Below are 26,354 nucleotides of genomic sequence, written 5' to 3'. Positions count from 1 at the left end.
TCTCCTCAAAGACGATGACTGTGAGCCGATACTGGGCCACTGGATGGAGGGGATCATGTCCCCTTCAGAGCCCAAGCCCTCCACTCCACCCCCCTCTCTACCCCCAAGGTTTGACCCTGGTGACCCAATGGGCGGGGGCAAAAGGTCACGAAAGGTCAGCACAGGGGACGGGAGCCACCTGGTTCCTGACAGACGCGAGTCAGATGCGGTAGGCATTATGCGAAATATTTACACTTAGTTTTGTTTGAAGAAAATGATATTGTCTGATTTGAATTATTTGTAAATGTATAACATTAATGATAATTGGTTGATCTTGACCCAAATTAACCAGTAGAATCACTGCAATTATGTTCAACTGATATATAGACTTTTAATTCAGTGTTTTTATGCTCCCGGAGGGTGGCATATAGCAGTTGAACTGTCCGTCAGTCAGTATGTCAGTCAGTATGTCAGTCTGTCCGTCCGTCCGAAAAAAACTTAAACATTGGCCATAACTTTTTAAATATTAAACATACCAACTTGATATTTGGCATGCATGTGTATCTCATGGAGCTGAACATTTTGAGTGGTGAAAGGTGAAGGTCAAGGTCATCCTTCAAGGTCAAATGTCAAATATATGGCGTCTGTCTGTCCGAAAACTTTAACATTGGCCATAAATTTTTCAATATTGAAGATAGCAACTTGATATTTGGCATGCATGTGCATCTCACGGAGCTGCACATTTTGAGTGGTGAAAGGTGAAGGTCAAGGTCATTCTTCAAGGTCAAAGGAAAAAAAAAAGTATTAAAAATTTGCCAAATGACTGCTTAAATTCCAAATGGAAGCTTTTGTCAAAAACAAATCTGTCAACATTCTATTAATTATGTATTCCAGCTCTTTAATTTGAACCTATGTACATAAAATACTGAAAACAAAATTATTCTCACTTTAAAATTAGTTATTAGCAACAAAAAACAGCAATACCAATTTCTCAATTTTAGTCAAAACAACACAGCTGTCCTCATGTAAATGGCCCCAGTCAAATTCTCTATATATTTAACAAAAAGAGTTATTGATCATCCATATCTTCCATTGACAGTTGATTTGACATTTCATTATGATAAAATTACGTTGTTCCATGTGGTTCCCAGTACCTTAGCCTGGCGTCCAGCGTGCTACAGTTCCTAAGCCGCTACTTTGTGAACACCTCCGATGAGATGCTGCAGCGTTACCTGCGAGACTCCCTCACCGAGGACCACATGGTTACCTTGGCAACCGTTGTCAAGGAGATGGACCGAGAGTCTGCACGGTTCACTGCAGGTAAAATAGTTCATATCTAGACTTGCCCTTTGGGCATGGGGCCATTAGGGATTCTTTTGAAAAATAAGTGTTCTTTGAGAAGCACTTTGTTACCTTGGTAACCGTGGTTAGCGAGATGGATAAGCAAGCCACAAGGTTCACTAAAGGTACAGGGCTTTATGTAAAGACCTAACAAATAAGACATGATGCCGTTTGTGATTCATAAAAAAAAGCTTTTCTTCAAAGAAATCATTGTTATTTTGTCAACCGTGTTCAGAGAGATGCAGGGGTGTGATTTCTTCTCCTTTCAGATGATGTCCTCCATTTCAATGTCAAACTTATAATAGTTATTAACTTTGCTGGATGTATGTGCAAATGAATAGTTTAAATGAACCCTGTAAGAGGTAGGGGATTTTCCTGTTCTGAGATGGTTATTATTGAACATTCCTGAGATAAATAGGGAAGACATAAGGTTCAATGAAGGTACAGGGCTTTTCTTAGCACTTACCATTTGGGTTTGGTCCAATTTCTCACATTTAAAGGGGAGAGCAGATAATGTTATTTTTCAAATGGTCATACATATTTTCGATGGCATCTGTCGTCATGATGACAGACAGGAAGGCAATGATGTTCGCTGCATGTAAACAGCTTTATCTTTTAACTCGCCCATAGGGGACAGGGGTGTTTATATTTTCCCAGTTTCGCATGGTTTTTCTGGCAGCCTTTTTGAGGAAGATGAACATGGAAGCGATGAGGTTCAAAGCTGGCACTTGCCTTAATCTCGATACTTTTTTGTTGGTATGGGGACCTGTTCTCGTTATCTGGGATGATTTTTTTGTGTGATGTGCACATTGCATCAACAGTAGGGAGATGGAAACGGAGGTTCCTAGGTTCACCGTATGTACACAGCTAAAGGATTTGACTTTAACCTTGAAGATTATATAGAAAAAGAATAGCCTTAAGGTGAAGTTTCTTTTCTTAGCGGGTTGACCTAATTACAGCTCCACCAAGAAACCCTTGTACACCAAGTGACAAAATTTTCTGCCTTTGAACAAAATTGACTCTCTTGTTCTTATAGAGTAATGCAGTTGTCTTTAATATTTCAGACAAAGGAGACCAAAACTATGATGAACTGTCAGTTTCCCTGTCCAGGTTCAATCACAATCTCATCGCTACAGGCTGCATAAGTGACACACTTCAGGTATGGATTTAGAGGTCGTGCTACAGTTTGAGCCTCGTTCTGGGAAAACTGGGCTTAATGCCTTAAGCGTGAAGTGTCGTCACATATTAGCCTGTGCAATCTACATAAGCTTATCAGGGACAACACTTTTGGCTTTTATGGAATTTTTTGTTTAAAGGAAGTCTCTTCTAAATGAAAATCCAGTTTAGGCAGAAAGTGTGGTCCCTGACTAGCCTGTGTGGACTGCACAAGCTAATCTGGGATGACAATTTAGGCACATGCATTAAGCCCAGTTTTCCCAGAATGAGGCTTATTTAAATAAGCATTTGTTTCCTGGGCCAGCTACATAACTTGAGTGCTCAAATGTCGTGAAATTATTTTAAGTAGAGTAGTTGTCATTTAATGGCATAAGTATTTATACCTTTTACTCGTAAACAAGCTTACCCAGGAAAATTGTTAATAATCCAGTTAACTTTCCACAAGCTTTTGAGTCCTGATTTTTTATTACCTGCATAGTACAAAAAAGTGTGAATTACAAATGAATGTGAAATTTAAAGTGTTGTCCCAGATTAGTCTGTGCCGTCCACAAGGAGATATTTTTCGCTTTCATTGGTTTTTGTCTTTAAAGGAGGTCTCTTAAAAACAAAAATTCAGCCTTGGCAAAACATGTCATCCCAGATAAGCCTGTATGGACCACGCAGGCTAATCTGGGATGACACTTAACGCACATGCATTAAACCCTGTTTTTCAAGAGCAAGGCTCATAAATTTTTTACATTGAACTCCAGCAAAACCTGCTGCACAACCTTGGAGTGGACCCATGCGAAGGCGACACCTGGCCCCTGAGCGTCTACCCCCGGACGCTTGCCATCCTTGCTGAGGTTCTGTTGCTACGGCAACAGAGGGAGCGAGAGGTCAAGGCCATGGTGAGCCAGATGGAGCCGGTCATCATGCAGATCTGGACCCGCTTCATGACCACACTGACCAACGCCTGCCTGACCACCAGCGGCAAGCCAGACCCCAATGATGGTATGTTGCAGGGGTTTATTTTTTTATATTTTTTTATTGTTTTAACCATTTATTCGCCAATATGCATTGTACAGTTGAATACAAACATCGCTGGAATACTAAGAAACTACAGTACAATCAGTCATCTTAAAAATTATGTTGCAGGCTTTTAACCCTTCACCACTTAGATATGTAGTTTGACGCATTTGTAGTCATATAGAAAGGTAAATTTAATTAAATACCTGTCTTACTAAATTCAAGTTTTTAAGGCTTTATTTCCAAGTCTTAGTTACTGATGAGCAGCAAACAGCATAAAACATGAACAGACTGCCTGCGAGTGACTCGCAGGCTGTTCTGGTTTTATGCTGGTTGCGAAAGCCATTTTCACTTCGCTTCTTATAGGGAAAAAGTTAATGAATGGAAGTTAAAGGGGAATGGACTCCAAGATAAAGGCCCTTAAATATTATTAATTTAGACTGAAGTCTTTAAATGAAGGATATTCTTGAAATTCTAACATTACAGAATTCCTTTGATTTTGAGTCAAAGATGGCATTAACCTTTACTATATTCATCACTCTTTATGTAGACCATTTTGACAATTATGTTACTCAGTTTTAAGTCTATTCTGAAAGTCTAAGTCTAAGAATGAGTTTGTGAATATGGGCCCAAGTCACTGTCCTTCCATGTATTTAGTTTTTGAAGTTTATCGACTATATTCAAAACATGTCATTTGTAACCATCTTTAAAACCTATGTGAACATTTCTGTGCCCTGTGTGAACATGTCTATGTCAAACAGATGTGAACACTTTTATTTTCGATATGATTATGTCTATGTACTATGACATCATCTTGTTGTCCCACAAATGTGAACATGTATATTTCTCTCTGTTCCATTTGAATACATGTATGTCTTTCTTCCTTGTGAACATATTTATGTCCTATACTCTAGCTAGGAGTTGAAATGGGCAGGGTGCTAATTTGTCAAAAGGGTGTGTAGACATATCATCCCTGTGGTATAGTTTTAATATAGCATGTGTTATATTGGTATAGATTTCATATAACATGTATTTATATTTAAATCTTTATTTCTTTAATTAAAAAAACTATTTCCACTGTGAAAATTCAATTAATTTATCAAAACTTAAAATAAAATGCCCTCTATGAGATCAAAGAAAGGGCATGCTAGGGTCAAAGGGGGCAGGGAGGGACCTTGGTGTGATAGGGTGCTACGCCCTTCTGTTTAAGACTAGTTAAATGCACGTGACTAAAGTGAAGTCCCGGATAAACCTTTGCAGTTTGGGATGCTTTTTTCAATTTTTTTGTTTAAAAGAACGTGTTCCTTGATTAGCGTGTTGAAATGTTTTCCTATGTCCCATGTAACCATCTCCTACAGATGTGAACGTGGAGCACATGCAACTGCTGCTGTTCTTGTTCCACTCCCTCCACCTCATGCAGAAGAAGCAGTTGCTGCTGTTGCTGGCACAGAATGTCGTGCGCTGTGGCGCCATGGACGAACAGTAAGTACTGGTTGTATTATGTTTTTTTGCACACCTTGAACAATTGCCAGAATAATAATTTGTTGGTTTGCTATGTTTTTGCGCACTTCAAACAAAACATTTAATAACAAACTGTTTAGTTAATATATATATATGGGCCATGCTCTGTGAAAAGGGGATTTAATGCCTGTGCGTAAAGTGATGTCCCAGATTTATCTGTGCAGTCCGCACAGGCTGATCAGGGACGACACTTAATGCTTGTATGATACTTTTGATTAAAGAAAGTCTCTTCTTAGCAAAAATTCAGTAAAGGCAGAAATTGGATTATATATTCTGCCTAGACTGGATTTTGGTTAAGAAATGACTCTTTAAAACAAAAAATTCCTTAAAAAGGAAAGTGTCATCTCTGAGAAACCTGTGCAGACTCTACAGGCTTATCTCTGACAACACTTAACGCAATGAATTAGGCATCATGTATATATTATTAACAAAGGCACAATGTTTGCTGTTTTACAATATCAGGCCAATGCTGGGCCGGGTCCCCCAGTCCCTGTGCAGACTGATGCTGATACTGGAATACATGCTGCACAACTTCTATGACCCGCCACCGGAACTTCAGGAACAGGTGAGTTTTAAGCGCGACTATTCACAAAGTCAGAGTTATGCTATTCATCAAACATTTTTCTGTCGGCTGTCAGGGTCTGCCTAATGCTCTGGTTAAGGTAAACATGTAACATCTTCAAATCAGTGTTTTTATACCCCCACAAACGAAGTTTAGGGGGGTATATATGAGTGAGCTTGTCTGTCTGTCAGTCGGTTGGTCGTCGGTCCGTTTTAAGTGTCCGCTCTCTAATTCTAGTTACTGCTGGTATTTAACCCTGTCACACTAATCAGCAATGTGCAAACAGCAAAAAACCAGAACAGCCTGCGAGTAACTGTAGTCTGTTCAGGTTTTCTGCTGTTTTTTGCTCATCATTATCTAAGGATAGGAATTAAAGCCTTTAACATTTGAATTGAGTAAGAAAGGTCTTAAATTAAATTAACTTTCTATGGGATTACAAATGCGTAAATATGTATCTAAGTGGTAAAGGGTTAATGGAAACTTCAAACATCGGAAGCATTGTTTTGAGACACCGACCAAATTCTATAACTCTGACCTGCATTTTAGCAGAATTAAGCCCCTTATGTATTTACAAAAAAACATGACGTGTTTAAGGTCTATATATCAATACTTTTGGCCGGCCTTGAAGCAGAATTATGCACCATTTTAAACTAACAAAAAGCACGTTAAGGTGTGCGTGTCATTTAAAATTCATTTAAAATTCATTTGAAAGTTTGCATGTAGCAAGTATGTTAATATCTCTTTCATTGCTACAGATATTCAATGGAAACTTTTTACATGTCTTTGGAATCCTCATGCATGGTCACTGAACAAGGCCCACATTTCTTACCTGCAATTTACCATACAAGTCTGTTATAATCATGTGACTTATAACAACTGGTTTCCATCATTCCTAGGCACAATCGAACCTGTTCATGTTGTACACACTGAACCAGTCTATAATAATCATGTGACTTCTGACTGTGTTCCCTTGTTCCCAGGTATAATCGAACCTGTTCAATGTGTACATACTCAACCAGTCTGTAAGAATTATTTAATATCTGACTGGTTTCCCCAATTCCCAGGTATAACAAAACCTATTCATGGTGAACACACTGAACCAGTCTATAATAATCATGTGATTTCTGAATGTTCCTTTCGTTCCCAGGTATAATTGAACTTGTTCTATGTGTGCATACTAAACCAGTCTGTTACAATTATTTAATTTCTGACTGGTTTCCCTATTTCCCAGGTACAATGGAACCTGTTCACGGTGTACACACTGAACCAGTCTAGCGAGGGAGACTCTATGGAGGGCAGACACAGCATGTGGTTCCCAATGACAGAGGTGGAGGAATCATTTAGGAAACAGCTCACCTCTCAGGAGCTGACAGATGGTATGTTGACTAATTTGCGCATTAAATATGAGTGGAGCTCTGGAAAAAAGGGACAAAATGCACTGTGATAAGCTGCATTTTAATATCATAAATACATACCTGCTATCCCTAGATATACCTCCCCAGGCATTGTGATAAGCTACATTCCAGTCTTCACAGTGTTATCATGGACAACACTTTCTGCTTTTATTGTATTTTGCGTTAAAGGCAGTCTCTTTCTAGTGAAAATCCAGTTTTGGCAGAAAGTGTTATTCCTGAATAGGCTAATCTGGGATGACACTTAACCCTTTGCATGCTGGGAAATTGGTCGTCTGCTAAAATGTCGTCTGCTGAATTTCTAAAATTAGCATTTTCTTCATTTTTTTTAAAGAATACTATCAGAATAGCAAACAGTTTGGATCCTGATGAGACGCCACGTTCTGTGGTGTCTCATCTGGATCTAAACTGTTTGCAAAGGCCTTTCAAATTCGGTTCCAGCGCTTAAAGGGTTAACGTACATTCACATGCATTAAATCTCGTTTTCTCAGAGCTTGGCTCATATAAAGGGTCTTGCTGGTATATCGAAGCTCTTAAATGGGCCGTCCAACAGATTTTGGCATGTATTGAACCTTGTCATCAAATGCTTTAAATGCTTTATATTGATAAGTTTAAACATTTGAACTAAAAATCTCCAGTAAAAAAACAAGCATACAATTTTAAAGAAAAGGAAAAAAGGTAACCCTCAACAGGGCACGAACCACTGACCCCTGGTTTCCTGGAGTTAAAAGCCTCCCGCCTAGACCACTCGACCATCCACGTTCACATTCAGAGCGGATGTATTGTTTAGCTATATAAGCAATCCTAGAAGTTTCCCAAAAAATTGAATCGCGTCGATACGACGCTTTTGATTGTTGGACTGCCACTGTAATGTGTCATGTTTGCAGCAGAAATAAGGCTGATTACCAAATAAAGCAGTGTCATTGTTTTCCACTTTAAATAGTCTAAAATAGCCCCCAAAGTATACACCTTATAGAAAAACAAATATCAGAAGTCATGTTATCTGTAAAGTATTTTTTTTTTTAATTGAAGGTTCTTAAAGCAGGTGATATTATTAAGAATAGTAAATTGACTGAAACTATCTCTTGATGATATTTCATATTAAAAAAATCCTTTTTATTACAAAATGATGCCAAAATTCCCACTTCAAAGACTTGTGTTTGCCATTCCCTTAAAACAGAATCAGCCCAGTGACTTTTTTTTAATTTTTGTTATGCCAATTAAAAATGTTATGATATTCTTTTCAAAGACAAAAGAGTATGGCTTTATTTGAACTTCATTTTTTGCTTCTCTGCACTTCTGCCACCAGTCTGTTGGAGTGTAACATGTAAGACCTACATTTGTTTGTAGTTGGTGTGATGAAGCCTCGGTTCTACAACATTGGACCCACACACATCAACAACCAGCAGACCCCCAGGGTGGATGGACTGGTAAGTAGGCAGTTGTTTTGCCTTATTTCGCAAAATATTGCTGGATATATTCTAATATGATTTATTCTCTGAATCACTTAATTTCTATCAATTTATAGGCGTAGATCAATCACTTAATTTCTATTAATTTATAGGCGTAGATCAATCACTTAATTTCTATAAATTTATAGGCGTAGATCAATCACTTAATTTATATTAATTTATAGGCGTAGATCAATCACTTAATTTCTATTAATTTATAGGCGTAGATCAATCACTTAATTTCTATTAATTTATAGGCGTAGATCATCTGTATGTTATGCTTTTAATTTTTATTCTATTTTATTATTTTATTTTTATTTTTTTATATTCTATTTTATTCTGTTTTATTTTATTTTTAAGTTTTGATTCTTTAGAAAAACAGTTTTGTTATTGTGAATTAAATCTTTTAAGGCTGTTGCTATGCTATGACCTTTACAAAAAAACGATTACCATTCACAATATGTTTGAATTTGTTTATATAGAAAGGGCAGTTCTTAACTTCCTATCTATATTCCTTCAGGAATGTTGCTTCTGTCTCTTGAAGCTCATAGAATAGAGCTTTACAAAGTTGCTGAATATTTGCAGAATTTGCTTGGATATTTTATGTGGAAAAGCCTGTTGTTATCTTCTTGCACTGCATTTCATACACTTCTTCACACTATTTTCACACTTTATTTAACACACATTGTCACACTTTATTCACACGCACATATTTTCACACACACTTTATTTCTCACTTTATTTCACACTTTACTTCACACATATGTTCTCACATTATTTCCCACTTTTCCAGGCCTGCAGCTTCCTTCTGTCCACCCCAGAGCAGTTGGACTACGGTCAGCTCTACAACGCCTGCGTGTCCCTCCTTCTGGCCGGAACAGGGGCGGACAAGGGAGACAACAAGCTGACGCTACTGGTAAAAGGACGTTCTGAAACCTTTGTATTTTATGAAAGAGCGGATCTGTTGAGCATGCCTTTAAGCATAGTGGCATTTCTGTGCCTTTATTCTGACTCTCCTAATCAGGGGTACCCCTTTTCCTGAATTTCCAAAAAGGTTAGCCTCTGCCTGAATATTCAAGAAAGTGTACCCCTGTGCCTGAATTTTGGATAGATAAAAATCTATAAGGCACATAGTTGTTCATGCACACTGCATGTTTTTGCAATTCTATGATCATTTACATCAAACTGAAAAAGGAAGATGGTAAATACTTGAGTGGGTTATGTTAAGCTCGGCTGTTTTAGGAGAAAACCCGAGGTATTGTCATAGCCAGCTCGTAATCGTCGTGTCGTGTTGTCCGCGTCATGCTAAAACCTTAACATTTTGTTAAGGTTTTGAAAATTGGCTCTAAAATCAAAGTGCTTCAACCTACAACTTTGAAACTTGGTATGTAGCTGCAACTTTTTTAGTTCTACATGCCACACCCAATTTTGGGTCACTAGGTCAAAAGTCAAGGTCACTGTGACCTCATAAAAAAAAAATCAGACAAGCTTTCATTTATTCACAACTGCACCCGCAGCCGAGCGTGGCACCAGTTATACGGTGCTCTTGTTTAAGAGGTATATCAGAAAAAAATATAACTTACTAAGTGTTCTTCTACAATGACAGCCATGCCTGAGAAATTAAAACACTTCATACTTATCACTTTTTTATAACTCTATATAATGTTGGTTTACAGAATGACTTCAGCGGATTGTAATTTTAGAAATGCTTCAATGGATATTCATAATTGTGTCCACCTTGCAAGTGACAGGTCTTGGCCCAGATAAAAACTCGGGGAGCATTCTCAGGGTCTTTCCAAAGACATCAAGCATTGGTTCTTCCCAGTTAAAGGCCTCGAAAGTCACTCTAAAAGCAAAAGGCTTTTCGAAGCAATCAAGCTGAACAAGATATGAGCCTCGCTCTGGGAAAATAGGGCTTAATGCAGGTGCGTAAAGTGTCGTCCCAGATTAATCTTAGCAGTCTGCACAGGCTAATCAGGGACGACATTTTACGCCTAGACTGGAATTTTATACCTTTGCATGCTGGGAAATTTGTCGTCTGCTAAAATGTTGTCAGTTGAATTTCTAAAATTAGCATTTTCTTTGATTTTTTTCAAAGAAAACTATCAGAATAGCAAACAGTTTGGATCCTGATGAGATGCCACGTTCTGTGGCGTCTCATCTGGATCCAAACTGTTTGCAAAGGCCTTCAAAATTCGGTACCAGCACTGATAGAGTTATACAAAAAGAGACTTCTTAAAAATAAATCCATTCAAATTCCAGTCGTGTGGGGACTGCACAGGCTAATCTTGGACATAACTTAGCCCACATGCATTAAGCCCTGTTTTCCCCAAGCAAGGCTAAAATGGTTGACCTTAATTTAAACTTTGTTTTCTACAGGAGAGCTGCCTCATTCACTACAACTACAGCATCGTCTGGCAGCTGCTGGCCTGCCTGCCCCCCTCGGTGGAGTACCTGAAGCTCCTGGAGGCCCGCACCACCCACATGTCCCACGCCTACCTGCTGCACACCCTTCGATGGGGGGCCAGGCTGGGCGAAAAAGCATTCGCTGGCTGGATTAAGGTATGATAGCTGTATGAGCCTCGTTCTGCGAAAAAATGGGCTGAATGCAAAGTGTTGTCCTAGATGAGCCTGTGCAGTCTACACAAACTAATCAGGGACAACACTTACCACTTTTATGGAATTTTTCGTTGAAATGAAGTCTCTTCTAAACAAATATCCTGTTTAGGCAGAAAGTGTCGTCCCTATTTAGCCTGTGCAGACTGCGGGAGGAAACTTTATGCACATGCATGCAGCCTAGTTTAACCAGAAGAAGGCGTATATGTATGAAACTTTTCCACCCTAATTAAGAATTGTCCATGGTAAACAGGTAAGGAAATTTCTTCAAACCCTGATTAAGAATTGTCCATGGTAAACAGGTAAGGAAATTTCTTCAGACCCTAATTAAGAATTGTCCATGGTAAACAGGTAAGGAAATTTCTTCAGACCCTAATTAAGAATTGTCCATGGTAAACAGGTAAGGAAATTTCTTCAGGCCCTAATTAAGAATTGTCCATGGTAAACAGGTAAGGAAATTTCTTCAGACCCTAATTAAGAATTGTCCATGGTAAACAGGTAAGGAAATTTCTTCAGACCCTAATTAAGAATTGTCCATGGAAAACAGGTAAGGAAATTTCTTCAGACCCTAATTAAGAATTGTCCATGGTAAACAGGTAAGGAAATTTCTTCAAATTATATACTTGCGCAGTTCATTTTTTGTTACATTTAAAGCCCTGGGCTCTTTCTTATAAAAGATCTTATGGCTTGAGTTCAAAACTCGTACTTTATTATGAACGTGTTCCAGAACTTTACGCCTAATAATTAAAACGCAGGTTTCCCAGAACAAGTTGCAAATACAAACATTTCATATTCATTTTAGAAACAAACTTCCACGATATTTTCACGATAAATTGGTTTACCCCAGAGAGTAGCTAATGTATATTTGTGTATACAGGACAGCCTGGTGAAACAGGGCCTCACCACACAACAAGCCGAGTCCCTACTGACAGGGGCCAACAAAGGGGCCAACAACATCGAGTATGACATTCAGCTCTGCATGAACTATCTACTGGAACAGGTAATCAGGATTTGTTGATAAGAAAAGCAATTTGTAATGCCCAAAGTTTCCTGACATCCTCAGCAAATATGTTTCAAAAGGTTATGAACGTTTAATCAAACAGAGCAAATGAAAAATAAAGTTGAAAGATTTGAATGCACACAATTTTGAAATACATATTCAGCCATGTTTAAGCATTTACCACTTAGATACGTATTTTCACACATTTGTTGTCCCTCAGAAAGTTAAATTGAATTTTAGACCTTTCTTTCTAGATTCAAGTTTTTAAGGCTTCAAATCCAACCCTTAGATACTAATGAGCAGCAAACAGCATAAAACCTGAACAGACTGTGAGTTGCTGGCAGGCTGTTCTGGTTTTATGCTGTTTGCACATAGCCATTTCCACTGTGCTTTTAAGTGGGAAAGGGTTAACGTGATCCTGTTTAGGACGTTCAACCAAGCATTATTGAAATGTCTACAAATGTTAATAATACAGTTAATTCCCATGTTATGTATCGCCTGCTTTCATCTCCAGAGTGACCTGCACCTGTTGCCCCATGACGTGGTATTGCCTCCTGAGAGTCTGCCAGGATTCGGACCGGTGTTGCTTCTCGACACTGTGGCGGGAAAATTGGCTGTGTCTCTTGACCAGGCCTTTACATGTACTCCGGTATGTCTGATAATGACTGAAAATTACACAAATGTGTTCCTCTGATTTGTCAAAAAGTGTGAAATATACTCGGAGGGGTAGAATTAAGACTTGGGTTCGAAAAATTTGATTGGTATGTGTACACAAACAATTTGTGTAGCTTTACATAGATTAAATTGCAGTGGGGTCATGGTCAATGGTACTAAAAATAGAAAAATAGTTTGTGCTTATTATCTTGTGTTAAAATTAAGGTAAACGAAACATATGTTTAATATATTGTGTAATTGTATCTTACATTTATATCTGATTTGTTTTTGGATTTGGGGACAGTTTCATTGCGGTCAAGGTCACTGTAACTAAAAATAGAGCCGCGTTGTGAGAAAACTGGGCTTAATGCATGTGTGTAAAGTGTCGTCCCAGTTTAGTCTGTGCAGTCTGCACAGGCTAATCAGGGATGACACTTTCCCCCTTAACTGGATTTTCGTTTTAAGAGACTTCCTTTAAACGAAAAATACCATAAAAGCAGAAAGTGTCGTCCCTAATCTGGGACGACACTTTACGCACATGCAGCCCAGTTTTCTCATAACATGTCTCAAATAGAAAGACTGTTTCAGTGTCAAACATGAGTTGAGATGTAATTTTTAGCGAGGCTGTTTTCGGAGAAAACCCGAGTTATTGTCATAGCCAGCTCGTCATCCGCCGTCCGCCGTAGGCGTCGTGCTAAAACCTTAACATTGGCCATTACTTTTTAAATATTGAAGATAGCACCTTGATATTTGGCATGCATGTGTATCTCATGGAGCTGCACATTTTGAGTGGTAAAATTTCAAGGTGAACATCATCCTTCAAGGTCTAGGGTCGAAAAAACAAAGTCAAGGGAAGTAATAAGCTTTAAATGGACATAGTTATCTGACCTGCCCACGTATATATTTTTGTTAATTAAATCAAAGCGGCGCAGTAGGCGGCATTGTGTTTCTGACAAACACATTGTAGTAAAAGGTCAAGGTCATCCTATACGGTCTATGGTAAAAAATACAGATGTAAGGGAAGTAATAAGCTTTAAAAAGGGAGAAAATTATTCAATATTGAACATAGCCATTTATATATTTGGCATGCATGTGTATCTCATGGAGCTGCACATTTTGAGTGGTGAATCTATCATTACACGGTAGTGGCTTTTAATTATTTGCTACTAAAAATAGAGATTTGTTTCAGACAATTATTTTCAAGGGAAGTAATTTATATAATTATAAATCTCATATTATATATATTTCCTTACCAAGAAGTTCTTTTCACAGTTACTGTACAGATGTATTATTTTGATTATTTATAACCCAAATGATTGATTTGTCAAAGTTTTTTTTTAATGATATAATTATAATTTCTTTGATGTTCATTACATACCTGTGGACTTATGTCCATAGATGCATGATCAACTCTGGCTATGATCACTTAAACCACAGGCCTTAGTTGTCAGTGATGTCTGTCTGACATGGTCCCCCCCCCCCCCCCCAGTTAGATTGGACAAAATTGAAGGGAAGTAATAACCTTTAAAGGGAGATGATTTCTATACCTGCCAAATGATAAATAGAAATGTTATTTCAATGCTGCGCAGTAGGGGGCATACATCTCTTGTTGGGTCACTAGGTCAAAGGTCAAGGTCACTGTGACCTCTAAAAAAAAAAAAAAATCTTACAAGCTTTCGCAGCCGAGCGTGGCACCCGTTATGGGGTGCTCTTGTTTCAATGTAATTGTCTTTTGCAGGTAGCTCAAAGAGTAAACCTATCTTTGGCTTGTACAGTTCATTTAAATCAAGCAAATGTCTTGATGATACGAATGTTTTGTGGCATAGCCTTCTTTAGTATCTTATAATGAACTTGCATGCAAAGTTGGTCGATCATAAAATTAATGCCTTGCAGGACCATTATACAGAGGTTAAAGTCAATAATTCGGAAATTTTAGGCTATTTATGAATACAGGTAAGTTATTTAGGCTGACTAAAAAACCTGAGCCACAAGTCTTGATGGTTCATGTTTTATGCCGAGGAAATAAACTTAAATGTATTTTCCCTAGACATACTAAAATTTAGTAAATGGGGGCTTCTTTTGACAATTATCCTGATGATGGGTTAAACATCGACACTCATTCTGGAAAAACTGGGCTTAATGCACGTTCGTAAAGTGTCGTCCTAATCAGGGAAGACACTTTCCGTCTTAACTGCATTTTCCTTTAAAGGAAACGTCTTTTGAACTGAAAATTCTTTACAAGAGCAAAGTTTTGTCCCTGATAAGCGTTTCTCAAATTGGGACAAAACTTTACGCACATGTAATAAGCCCAGTGTTCCAAGATTGCTGCAACATTGTACACGTGGGGACAGTGGCCTAGTGGTAGGATGCTGGTCTAGGGATCGGAAGGTCCCTGGTTCGATCCCGCTTGGAGCCCTGGATTTTTTTGAGCAACAAATTAATCCCAAGCTTGCTCCTCTCCACCCAGGTGTATAAATGGTTACCTGTGAGGGAAATAAGTCAATTTGCCGTGGCTGCCTTCGGCGCCATATGTAAAGGGACGACTTAAATCCCAGTGATCGGGAGGTTCATGTTGAAGTCGGCTGAAGATGCATATGTTATAGAAGCAGACTATAAACAGCACCTATAACCTTTGTTCTCACCCCAGGTTGACCTGGACCCTCATACGCTGATGGACGAGGCCCATAAACTGCTGGCTCCAGTACTGGTTCTCCTCAGATACTATACCATCTATGTTAGGTGAGTACGCAGGGGTCTGCCTGCCTGCCTGCCTCAAAATATTGGTTTCATTGATATCTTGGACGAGTTCGAAAATGGTCCAGATCGGTGAAAAAACATGGCCGCCAGGGGGCGGGGCACTTTTCTCTATATGTATATAGTGGAAACATGTGAACACTCTAGAAGTCACATTTTTGGTCCAATCTTCATGAAATTTGGTCAGAACATGTGTTTTTTGGATATGACGGTTGAGTTCGAAAATGGTCCAGATCGGTGGAAAAACATGGCTGCCAGGGGGTGGGGCAGTTTTCTCTATATGTATATAGTGAAAGCATTTGAACAGTCTAGTTGTGATAAGCCATAATGATAAAGAAAGATAACCTGTACATACTTTCTAATAGTTAACTAATAGTTAACTCCCTTGTATAAACCTGGGACTTCTTTCATAAAATGTGGTGTAAATAAAGACAGTAGTTTGCATGCAATTTAATAAACCTATGTCATAAAATAACTGTACATGTACTCTGCACTGTAGAGCCTTATTTTTTTATATTTACTGATAAGCCAAGTTAACCTACTGTGTTTTGGTGTATTTAGCAGACTACTGTGCTATGAAACTGTTTCCATGGCAACCTTGTTATTTGGCATTTTCTAAATTAGAAAGACTCTTTTGATTGAAATAACTTTTGTAAATTCTTCTTATTTTTTACATTTGAGTCACCGGAGTTTTCCACTCTCCATAAATTGTGTTCTTTAGATTAAGTTAGACTTATTTTATAAACAAAATTTTTGAAGCAACTTCTAGACTAACAGTAACTAATATTTATATCAGTTTTTTTGACAGATTGTGAACTTCTTTTTGCATTCATTAAGGTATTTGCTGTATTTGTTCATTTTTAACGATGCATAGATTCTTTAGACTAAAGTTAGTTATTTTCATTAAAGCTGCTTTGGTTTTCACTTATAGATTAATTCTTTGAGTGTATTCAGGCTTATCTGACTGGAAGCCTTTAGTTGAATTACAACCAGTAAGTGTGTTAGAAATAAGCGTTCTTTAATTAGACTCGATAAATATTTCCGTATTACATAAGTGCTCACACAGTTACATAACTCGTAACCGTCCCGTGACCCGTTCACTTGCGTAAGCGAACGAGATCGCACTACCACAGTTGTTTCTAGAAAAACATTGTGAATACTTTTAGTCACATTTTTAGTTCAATCTGAATGACACTTGCTGATCTTCACACATGGTGACAATCTTTATGAGCATAATATTTTTTTCTCATGGTGAACTTTTGTTATCACCTTTTGTCAATTGTCTGTCTTCCATTGTGCGTCATGAATATTTGCCTTGTTAATACTGTAGAGGTCACATTTATTGTTGTATCTTCATGAAACTTTTTCAGAAGATTTGTCCCAATAATATCTTGGACAAGTTCAAAAATGATTCCAGTCTGTTGAAAAACATATCCGCCATGGGGCCATTTGTTGTTCATTCTTGATGAAACTTGGTTAGAACATTTGTTCTATTGATATCTTGGGCTGCAAAGAACAGGTCATTTCTTTTTATCTTAGGTGAGCGACTTTGGGCCTTTTAGGCCCTCTTGTTTTTACAAATTTACTACTTATTTTGGGATTTTGCATCCCACATAAAACAAAGTATTAACTTAATTTCTGTTTTTTTTTTCAACTTTTGGCTCTGTCACCCATGAGACTTGTTCTGAGAAAACTGGGCTTAATGCATGTTTGTCAAGTGTCTCTCCAGATAAGCATGTGCAGTCCGCACAGGCTAATCAGGGACAACACTTTCTGCCTGTACTGGATTTTTGTTTACAACAGACTTCGTGTAAAAGAAAACATTTTTCAATCCAGATCCAGCATTCTAGGCCAGCTGTCATCCCTTCAAGAGGACACCCTGTCAACGCGTCAACTAGAGGCCGTCTCCAGGGTGATGTGCGTGTCGTCCAGTCGGGCGAGTAAGGTCGCGACCCAGTTGGGGCTTGTGTCCGCCCTGCCAGGCCCTGTGAAGTCGGCCATTGATATGTGGAACAGCAGCCTGAACACTGATTTTCCCAGCATGGGAAGCTGGGTAAGTGATTGAACTGGGGTCGTATTTCAGAAGCATCTTAAGTTAAATTTTATTTTTATCCTTAAATTGGGAAAATTTCTTCAGTGTTTCATTTCATATTGCAATAGTTTTGCATCGAGATTTACATGAAAATAACATCATTATGTCGATGTTATTTTAGGAATATGAAAAAAACATGTGTTTCCTTATTTAGTAAAGAAATACAAAACATTGACATTTTGAACTTAAGTGAAATTATTTAAGAAATGACTTAAGATGTTTCTGGAATACCACCCCAGGTTGTAGTAGTTGCAAGGGATATATCATAGTAAACACAAATAGGTACAGGGGGCAGGTTTTACAAAAATCTTTCCAAGTTTAAAAAAAATAATTGTTTATTTATTCTAATTTTGTTAGTAAATTCCTTGATAAATGTAAAATTGAGGAAGTTGCATGCATGTATATATGATTGTTTTTTGTAACACTTCACAAATAATATTGTGTTTTCATGTGTGTGATTTTTTTGCAGAGGAATGCGTTTGCCTCTGACATTCTGCCAGGAGAGAGCTACCTGGAGGCCATTCAGAAAGTGCATGTCTGCAAACTGACAGGTACTGTTTGCTATAAGAGTCGTGCTCTGAGAGAACTGGGCATATTGCATGTGCGTTAAGTGTCGTCCCAGATTAGCCTGTGCAGTCCGCACTGGCTAATCAGGGACGACACTTTCCCCTTTTATGGCATTTTTTGTTAAAATGAAGTTTCTTCTTAGCAAAAATTCAATTTAGGTGGAAAGTGTCGGCCCTGATTAGCCTGTGCGGATTGCACAGGCTAATCTGGTACGACACTTTACGCACATGAATTAAGCCCATTTTTCTCAGAACGCCACTCTTTTATAACTAGTTTAGTAAGGGTACACTTAATTGAGCCACGGTTTGGAAAAACTGGCCTTCATGCAGCACAGACACTTTCAGCTTTTATGGCATTGTTTAAAGGTAGTCTGTTCTTAACGAAAATCTAGTCTAGGTAAAATTGTCGACCTTGACTAGCTTGTGCAGACTTTATGATAATCTCATGAAATTAACCCTTTGCATGCTGGGAAATTTGTCGTCTGCTAAAATGTTGTCTGCTGAATTTCTTAAATTAGCATTTTCTTTGATTTTTTTTTAAAGAATACTATCAGAATAGCAAACAGTTTTTGATCCTGATGAGACGCCACGTTTTGTGGCGTCTCATCTGGATCCAAACTGTTTGCAAAGGTCTTCAAAATCCGGTTCCAGCACTGGAAGAGTTAATGCACTAAACACACTAAAAACACCAAATGACTGCATACAAATAAAAATAACACAGTAACTGTTCTGTGTGTTTTTGTTGTTATCAACCACTTCAGCTACACTTATATCACAGGTTCTCATCTTGTACATCCAGAGCAGATAATTTTTTAACAATTGACATGATGCCTTATCGATGATCGCTCCGCCCACTTAATCACGTGGCTTAGCGGTTAACAAACCTAGACAAGCTAACACCAAAATGGCTTCTTTGCCTATAGACTGCATATAGATTTACGCGATATTCCTGACGAATTTTTATGGACTTTGTTAACACCCTTTACACTTGTAAAGGGATTGATGTCATTAAGTTATTCTGCAAATGCAAAAAATATACGATTATAGAGAACATCAGCTATTTAAAACGTGTAAATCGGTACATTAAACACGCTCTCAAACGCTTGCGCGTTTACCGAAATCGAATCCGTTATTACGTGTCATGGTGGTATTAGCAATAAATTAACATTTCACCGGTATTTACCCATGTTATTTACAAAAATATTACCGAAACATTTCCCCCTCCCAGTGTTTTTGACACGAAATAGCGCTCCATTCCTGGTAATTCGGTGAAGTTTTACGCGCTTTTCGACGCCAAGTGGGTACCTCAATCCCACATGTTATTACGTATAAAAGTGATATATTAAACATTGCTTGTGGGACCTTTATCAATCAATTTAATTGAAAGCGCAAAACAACACAATAAGTCTGGTCATTGTCTGATATAAATTAGCGTTGTGCGAAGGGAAATTCGGTCATGCTAATTAATAAAGCTACCAGTATCAGACGCTCGCGCAGGTTCCTACTTCCACCAAGTTACTGGTTTATAGGTTAACTTATATCAGTAATAAATAACTCTTTTACAATAGCATTTATCGATACGTCTTTATTAAAATAGTAACAAAGTAGTTTTCACTTGTTTTTGACACACACAAAACTCGATTTTTAACGGGGATTTAGTTAAGTTACACAAAGTGGGTACCAAAATTCTCTATTATTTTGCATGCACACGTGACATAATTCATACTTAAAAATGCATAGTTATTGCTTTTATGACATTTCAATTTTTTTTAAAATAAATTAATGTTCTATAAGGGGGATCTTGATAATTCTTGAAGCTTCCACTTGCTCTTGTCAAGACTGCATTTCCGCGTTGGAAACGGTATAAATTTTATTCATCTAACTTATCTTTCTGGATACCAAATGTCAGATTTGCATAAACCCTATTTACAGCGTTTTTGCCATATTTCATTTCCGTTTTTATCCGAACAAAATAAACGAAACACGTTTTAAAAATGAGAACTAGGCATTCGAGCTTCAAGTGTGGATTAAAAGCGTTTATTGGTGACACCACATGTCTTCACATGTGTAGATACCGTTAATAAGATAAGATATCATGTGTCACCTTCAAATAACATGTATGATGACAGTTAAGTCTATTACTATCAGAGTAATAAAACACAGCATGAATTAGGCTTCATGCTGGGTTTTATTTCTCTTAAAGTAATTCAGATGAACATTGCTGCTATTAATCACCTAGTAACTGGTAAAACTATTAAAAAACATGAACTATTATGCGATGATCAGATCGATAACATAAACTATTTAAATCTGCTAGTATTTTCGATAAAAAGATATTGTAATTGTCTTTTACAGTGTTGACGTTCAGTTGTTTGTGGGGACGACCGCATGCATTTATCCATCACTTACACTTCTCAAGATCTCTTTTCGGCTTTGGAAACGATATAAATTCAATGTCACCAACAAATCTTTCAGGATATCGATTGTACGAGTTACATAATCCCCATTGACACCGTTAAACCATTTTTAATCTACGTTTTAAAAGAGGAAATCAAAAGAAACTCGTTACAATAAAAGTGAACCTAGACAAGACAGCTTGTCTAGAAAATGGCGGACAGTATGTTGCTTACTCGCGCGCCCGATTTATCGATAGCTGATTGGTTGATCAATCCTTAGATAAGGATTTGATTGACAGTTGGCGTCATGTCAATTGTACAACACACCCCTTGATGTTTAAGTATATGTCAGTTTTTGTTTGCTAAGATAGAACAAGTCATCGTGTGTTTATGAAAATAAATTTCCCTTTCAGATGCCAAGTTCAGTCTGACTGGCTCAATCAAGCATGTCCTTCATGCATTGTGCCGCCTGGCCTCAGATCTGTCAAGGTAGGTCTTTGTCAAGAGTTAGATTTATATATATTGGCCGTTCTCTGTGAAAAGGGGATTTAATGCATGTGCGTATAGTGTCGTCCCATATTAACTGGATTTTTGCCATGAAGAGACTTTCTTTAAACAAAAAATATCATAAAAGCGAAAAGTGTCGTCTCTGATTAGCCCGTGCAGACCGCGCAGGCTAATCTGGGACGACACTTTACACACATGCTTTGAACCTCTTTTTCACAGAGCCCATATATTTATACTTTACAATAAAAAATTGAATGTATTCCTCACTGGCCCTTATTTCTTTTTGTTTAAGTTCGTTTATTGTTGTGCCTTGTAAGTCTTTAATGAAATATGCCCTTCACGCCTTTAATTATATATTTATTATTTGAATATTTTGGCAATATTATCAGATGAACGTTGTGGTGAGCACAATTTTAGTAGTGAAACAATTTTATACAAAAGCGCATATGAATTTTGTTTGTGATTGTAAAGTAAGCATAATGATAAATGGAAATAATCATTTGATATTAGCTGGGTAGGAGTAAGAAAATGTGCGGTATTTTCCTGTCTATGTTTATGCTGGCATGGCTAGCTTAGTTGGTACATAATGATGGACTACAAATCTGAGGATTTCGGGGTTCATTTGACATCACTATTTATTGTAGTTTTCCCCACTATCTCTTCAAGACGGGCAGTGAGCAGTAACTGAACAAAATGTGTGTGCCCTTATTATGTACACTTATTACTGGTAAACCAGTGTACCCAGGAAATGGGAACCAGCTAACCCATAAAATGGGAACCAGCTAACCCAGAAAATGGGAACCAGCTAACCCAGGAAATGGGAGCCAGCTAACCTAGAAAATGGGAACAAGCTAACCCAGAAAATGGGAACCAGCTAACCCAGGAAATGGGAACCAGCTAACCCAGGAAATGGGAACCAGCTTACCCAGAAAATAGGAACCAGCTAACCCAGAAAATGGGAACCAGCTAACCCAGGAAATGGGTTTACAATAGCCTCGCTGTGAGAAAATGGGGCTTAACGCATGTGCGTATAGTGTCGTGATAGATTAGCCTGCACAGTCAGCACAGGCTAATTAGAGACATGTTTTCTAGCCTGCACAGTCAGCACAGGCTAATAAGAGACATGTTTTCTAGCCTGCACAGTCAGCACAGGCTAATAAGAGACATGTTTTCTAGCCTGCACAGTCAGCACAGGCTAATAAGAGACATGTTTTCTAGCCTGCACAGTCAGCTCAGGCTAATTATAGACAAGTTTTCTAGCCTGCACAGTCAGCTCAGGCTAATACGAGACAAGTTTTCTAGTCTGCACAGTCAGCACAGGTTTATAAGAGACAAGTTTTCTAGCCTGCACAGTCAGCACAGGCTAATAAGAGACACGTTTTCTAGCCTGCACAGTCAGCACAGGCTTATAAGAGACAAGTTTTCTAGCCTGCAAAGTCAGCAAAGGCTAATAAGAGACAAGTTTTCTAGCCTGCACAGTCAGCACAGGCTTATAAGAGACAAGTTTTCCTCGTTTATGGATTTTTTGTTTGAATGAAATCTCTTCTATAAGAAAATCTAGATGGAAAGTATTTCCCCAGATTAGCCTGTGCAGACAGCACGACTGATCTGGGAGGACACTTAATGCACAGGCATTTAGCCCAGTATTTTTTAGAACATGGCCCCTTTGACTAAAATTCTGTTAAAAATAGAGAAACATCCAATTAAATAAACAAACATTCACTGATCGTTGTGTTGTCAGCTGGTGCCCAGACAAGACTCCCAATGTTGAGATGTCTCGTCTGATGTTCCCGCTGCTGTTTGACACGGCCACAGAGTACCTGGCAGACATGGTGAGTCTCTTATAGTTGCCATAGATTATCAGGCATAACACTTTACCACTTAGATACGCATTTTGACCCATTTGTAGTCCCTTATATAATTAAATTAAATTGAAGACCTTTCTAAATGGATTTTTGTTTAAAAGGCTTTATATCCGACTCTTAGATACTGATGAGCAGCAAACAGCATTAAACCTGAAAAGCATGTGATTACCTTGCAGGCTGTTCTGGTTTTATGCTGGTTACTTATAGCCATTTTCACTTTGTCTCCCAGGGTTAAAAACTGACATTTTGCCCTTGTTTTACCATACTTGTTTTTTTTAAATTTGTCTTAAGGACCAATGAGTTTTCTGAGAAAATGAACGTGCTTGCTACAGATTATATGGACCATATGCTGCTTGGCCAATGTCAGTTTCCTTCCCTTGATATTTGCAGTAAGAATTGTATCTAGCGGAGATGCAATTGATGTTGAAATCGTTGAGTTTACATAGCACTGCATCTTATCTTTGTTTGAATATATCACTGGGCCTTGAAAGTCATGTATCTCCAATCGAAAGCTTGGTGCAAAACTACAATATTTAATTTGTTAAGATATACTTTGAATTTGTTATATTTGTTGATATAAAATTTCATGGGTTTGGGCATATTTGCTGGATGTTAAACTCAAGATTTGTTTTATAATAGCTGTTATAAAACTTCAGACATTGAACTTTGAGTTCATGGTTGAGCAGAATCACAAAACTTCACAAAAAAATATTGTATTTACTCAGTGATTTTTTCAGCATTTTGGGACTTGGCCAAGTCCCTTTGGATTCAACAAATCAGGTTGTTTTGACTTGAATTGGGAAATAAGTGTAATTGTTTTTAGGCTATCAAATGCATTAAAATTGAGATTAAAAGTGATTTCAATATTGCATTTACCAAGGTACAACTTATAGAGCAACATGGGAGATAAACTAAATATGAATAAGACTTATTTTTATGCCCCTGAAGGAGGGCATATAGTGATCGCACCGTCCGTCTGTCAGACCGTCTGTCTGTCTGTCCGTCTGTGGGTCACACTTTGCATGTAGGTTTCGAAAAATGCTCATAACTTTTATGTTGCTTCAGATGTTACATTCATATTTGGTATGCATGTGTTTATGGACAAGGCCGCACACAAATGTTGACCTCTTTGACCTTGACCTTGAACTTAGGGTCCGCGTTTAGGTTTTGAAAAATGCATTTAGGTTTCGAAAAATGCTCATAACTTCTATCAAAGCATTTGTTGGGGGCATATGTCATCCTATGGAGACAGCTCTTGTTAAAAATATTTTTTTTTGGAAACCTTGGGAATTGGGAATTTTTAGGTGCCATTTGGGAAAAAAATATACTTTTTTCCCATTGAGAATGGGTTCTTCTACAGGCCGCAAATTTGAAACAAAAAACACACACTGTTACTTGAAACAGTTCTGCATGGTATTGTCTGCAGGTATCAATGTACCTGGAAAGTCATGTAGGGCCTGTGGACAGCGAGCCATATCTGGAGGAAATGTACCAGCATGTGGTGACCATGATAAGACAACTCTGTACGGACTACACAGACCAAGAAAGGTAACTGTTAATTATCCAGTGCAGTATAAAGGGAAGTAACTCCTGACTTGTGACCAGGTTAAGCATGGGCATGACTGTAGTCTATGCCAACTACATGGACCAAAAAAAGTAAAAATAAATGTATGAAAACCAGCAACTAATTTATCATTAAATGTATAATCATGTGGTGGCCATGATTAGACAACTCTGTACTGACTACACCGACCAAGAAAGGTAACTGTTAATTATCTGGCTGAGAAGAAAGGGAAGTAAACCTTCCCTTGTTTCATGTAAAGCATGTGGTTGCCATGATAAGACAACTCTGTACGGACTACACAGATCAAGAAAGGTAACTGTTAGTTGTCTGGCTAAGAAGAAAGGGAAGTAACTCTTCCCTTATTACATGTAGCATGTGGTGACAATGATAAGATAACTCTGTACAGACTACACAGACCGAGAAAGGTAACTCTTGATAACAGTATAAAGAGCCTTAACTCTGTACCTGTTCCATGTGTCACCATGTGGTGGCCATGATAAGACAACTCTGTACTGACTACACAGACCAAGAAAGGTAACTATTGATAACAGTATAAAGAGCCTTAACTCTGTACCTGTTCCATGTGTCACCATGTGGTGGCCATGATAAGACAACTCTGTACTGACTACACAGACCAAGAAAGGTAACTATTGATAACAGTATAAAGAGCCTTAACTCTGTACCTGTTGCATGTGTTACCATGTGGTGGCCATGATAAGACAACTCTGTACTGACTACACAGACCAAGAAAGGTAACTTTGAAAACAGTATAAAGAGCCTTAACTCTGCAGGGTTTTCCCCAGGCCATTTAAGCGCCCCTTTAGGGGGCGCTTAAATTTCGAAATCAGAGTCCCCGGGGCGCTTGAAATTTTCCGATCAGTGTATTTTTTTGTAAAAGAAAGTGGAGATTGTCCAAAAAAATCAAGGTTTCTCTATCAGTGTATCAATATTCCCTGTTTTAAAAGAGCACTCGGTACCTACTTTCACTAGTAAACGCCATAAACACCACATGGGGTAATGGATAATCCACTGATAAGAGAATGGCATGACGCGCGTATCGATTATTCTAGCCACATTACACAGTCATTACAATGCTGACAAGGATGTATCTGGTAACTTTCCAGTCGTCAAACTGTGAAGTTCATCGTCCAATCGGTTACGCGTATGCTTATGAGGGCAGGGTTAACTATCGACCTTTATTTTTTATTTAACGTCGGGTATGAAGTAAGAGTTTATCGCAGCTTGATTAGCAAGAAGTTGTACCATTTACGCAATATAAAAACGGTAATAAGTACAGTACATTAAAGACGGTTTCGGGCATCATCATCACACCTTTTTACTGTAAACAAGTGTTACCTATGACTCATAATTAATATGAGAAATTAATTGCAAGTGCTAAACAATTAATTACTTATAGCGTGTAAGTTTTGCAAATGACTCCCGGTTACAATTATGTGATAACAATTTAATTCCAGTACATGTATATTTCATCATGTCCATTTATAGAAATGATTCACCTCGTTTTTCTGACATTTATTCGACACGTAATGCCCTTTAACAAATTTTCTTTGAATTAATTACGCACACTTGTAAATGTTTCGTCCGATAATCGATAGTTAGAAGACTGATGATGGCAACCGGCTGTGATCCTCGAGGACAACGTGAATTTCATGCATAATTCCGTCAAAACATTTATTGGACTCGTAAAGTGTTTACACAAATTATCGTTGAATTTATAAAGCAACGGTTAATATTTGTTGAAAACTCAAACGGGAATAATTAAATTTGTAATCCGAAACCCATTCCCGTAAGTCGATGTTAACGCGTTTTTAATCCGAAACACACTTACTGCAAAGTTAAATGTTTTTGCTTCAAATTAGCAGTGCAAGTTTA

General features: G+C 38.0%; 1 protein-coding gene across 3 annotated transcripts in view; it reads left to right on the top strand.

The window, feature by feature from the left end:
- Window positions 1-26,354, top strand: part of LOC127838381 (E3 ubiquitin-protein ligase UBR4-like) — a 179,398-nt gene that overhangs the window by 27,120 nt on the left and 125,924 nt on the right. For all 3 annotated transcript variants that reach the window (XM_052366097.1, XM_052366098.1, XM_052366096.1), the window contains exons 13-30: window positions 12-208; window positions 1,131-1,299; window positions 2,385-2,479; window positions 3,246-3,486; window positions 4,860-4,983; window positions 5,485-5,587; window positions 6,816-6,960; window positions 8,347-8,426; window positions 9,241-9,363; window positions 10,827-11,009; window positions 11,941-12,063; window positions 12,578-12,712; window positions 15,365-15,456; window positions 17,308-17,524; window positions 18,033-18,114; window positions 20,939-21,014; window positions 22,774-22,864; window positions 24,324-24,445. In XM_052366097.1, the coding sequence (XP_052222057.1) occupies window positions 12-208; window positions 1,131-1,299; window positions 2,385-2,479; window positions 3,246-3,486; window positions 4,860-4,983; window positions 5,485-5,587; window positions 6,816-6,960; window positions 8,347-8,426; window positions 9,241-9,363; window positions 10,827-11,009; window positions 11,941-12,063; window positions 12,578-12,712; window positions 15,365-15,456; window positions 17,308-17,524; window positions 18,033-18,114; window positions 20,939-21,014; window positions 22,774-22,864; window positions 24,324-24,445 (2,398 nt within the window). The remainder of the gene's footprint in view (window positions 1-11; window positions 209-1,130; window positions 1,300-2,384; window positions 2,480-3,245; window positions 3,487-4,859; window positions 4,984-5,484; window positions 5,588-6,815; window positions 6,961-8,346; window positions 8,427-9,240; window positions 9,364-10,826; window positions 11,010-11,940; window positions 12,064-12,577; window positions 12,713-15,364; window positions 15,457-17,307; window positions 17,525-18,032; window positions 18,115-20,938; window positions 21,015-22,773; window positions 22,865-24,323; window positions 24,446-26,354) is intronic.

The sequence above is a fragment of the Dreissena polymorpha genome, chromosome 7, assembly GCF_020536995.1.
Source record: "Dreissena polymorpha isolate Duluth1 chromosome 7, UMN_Dpol_1.0, whole genome shotgun sequence".
Taxonomy (NCBI): domain Eukaryota; kingdom Metazoa; phylum Mollusca; class Bivalvia; order Myida; family Dreissenidae; genus Dreissena; species Dreissena polymorpha.
Note: the sequence above shows the minus strand (reverse complement) of the source record. Positions and strands in the feature narration are given on the sequence as shown.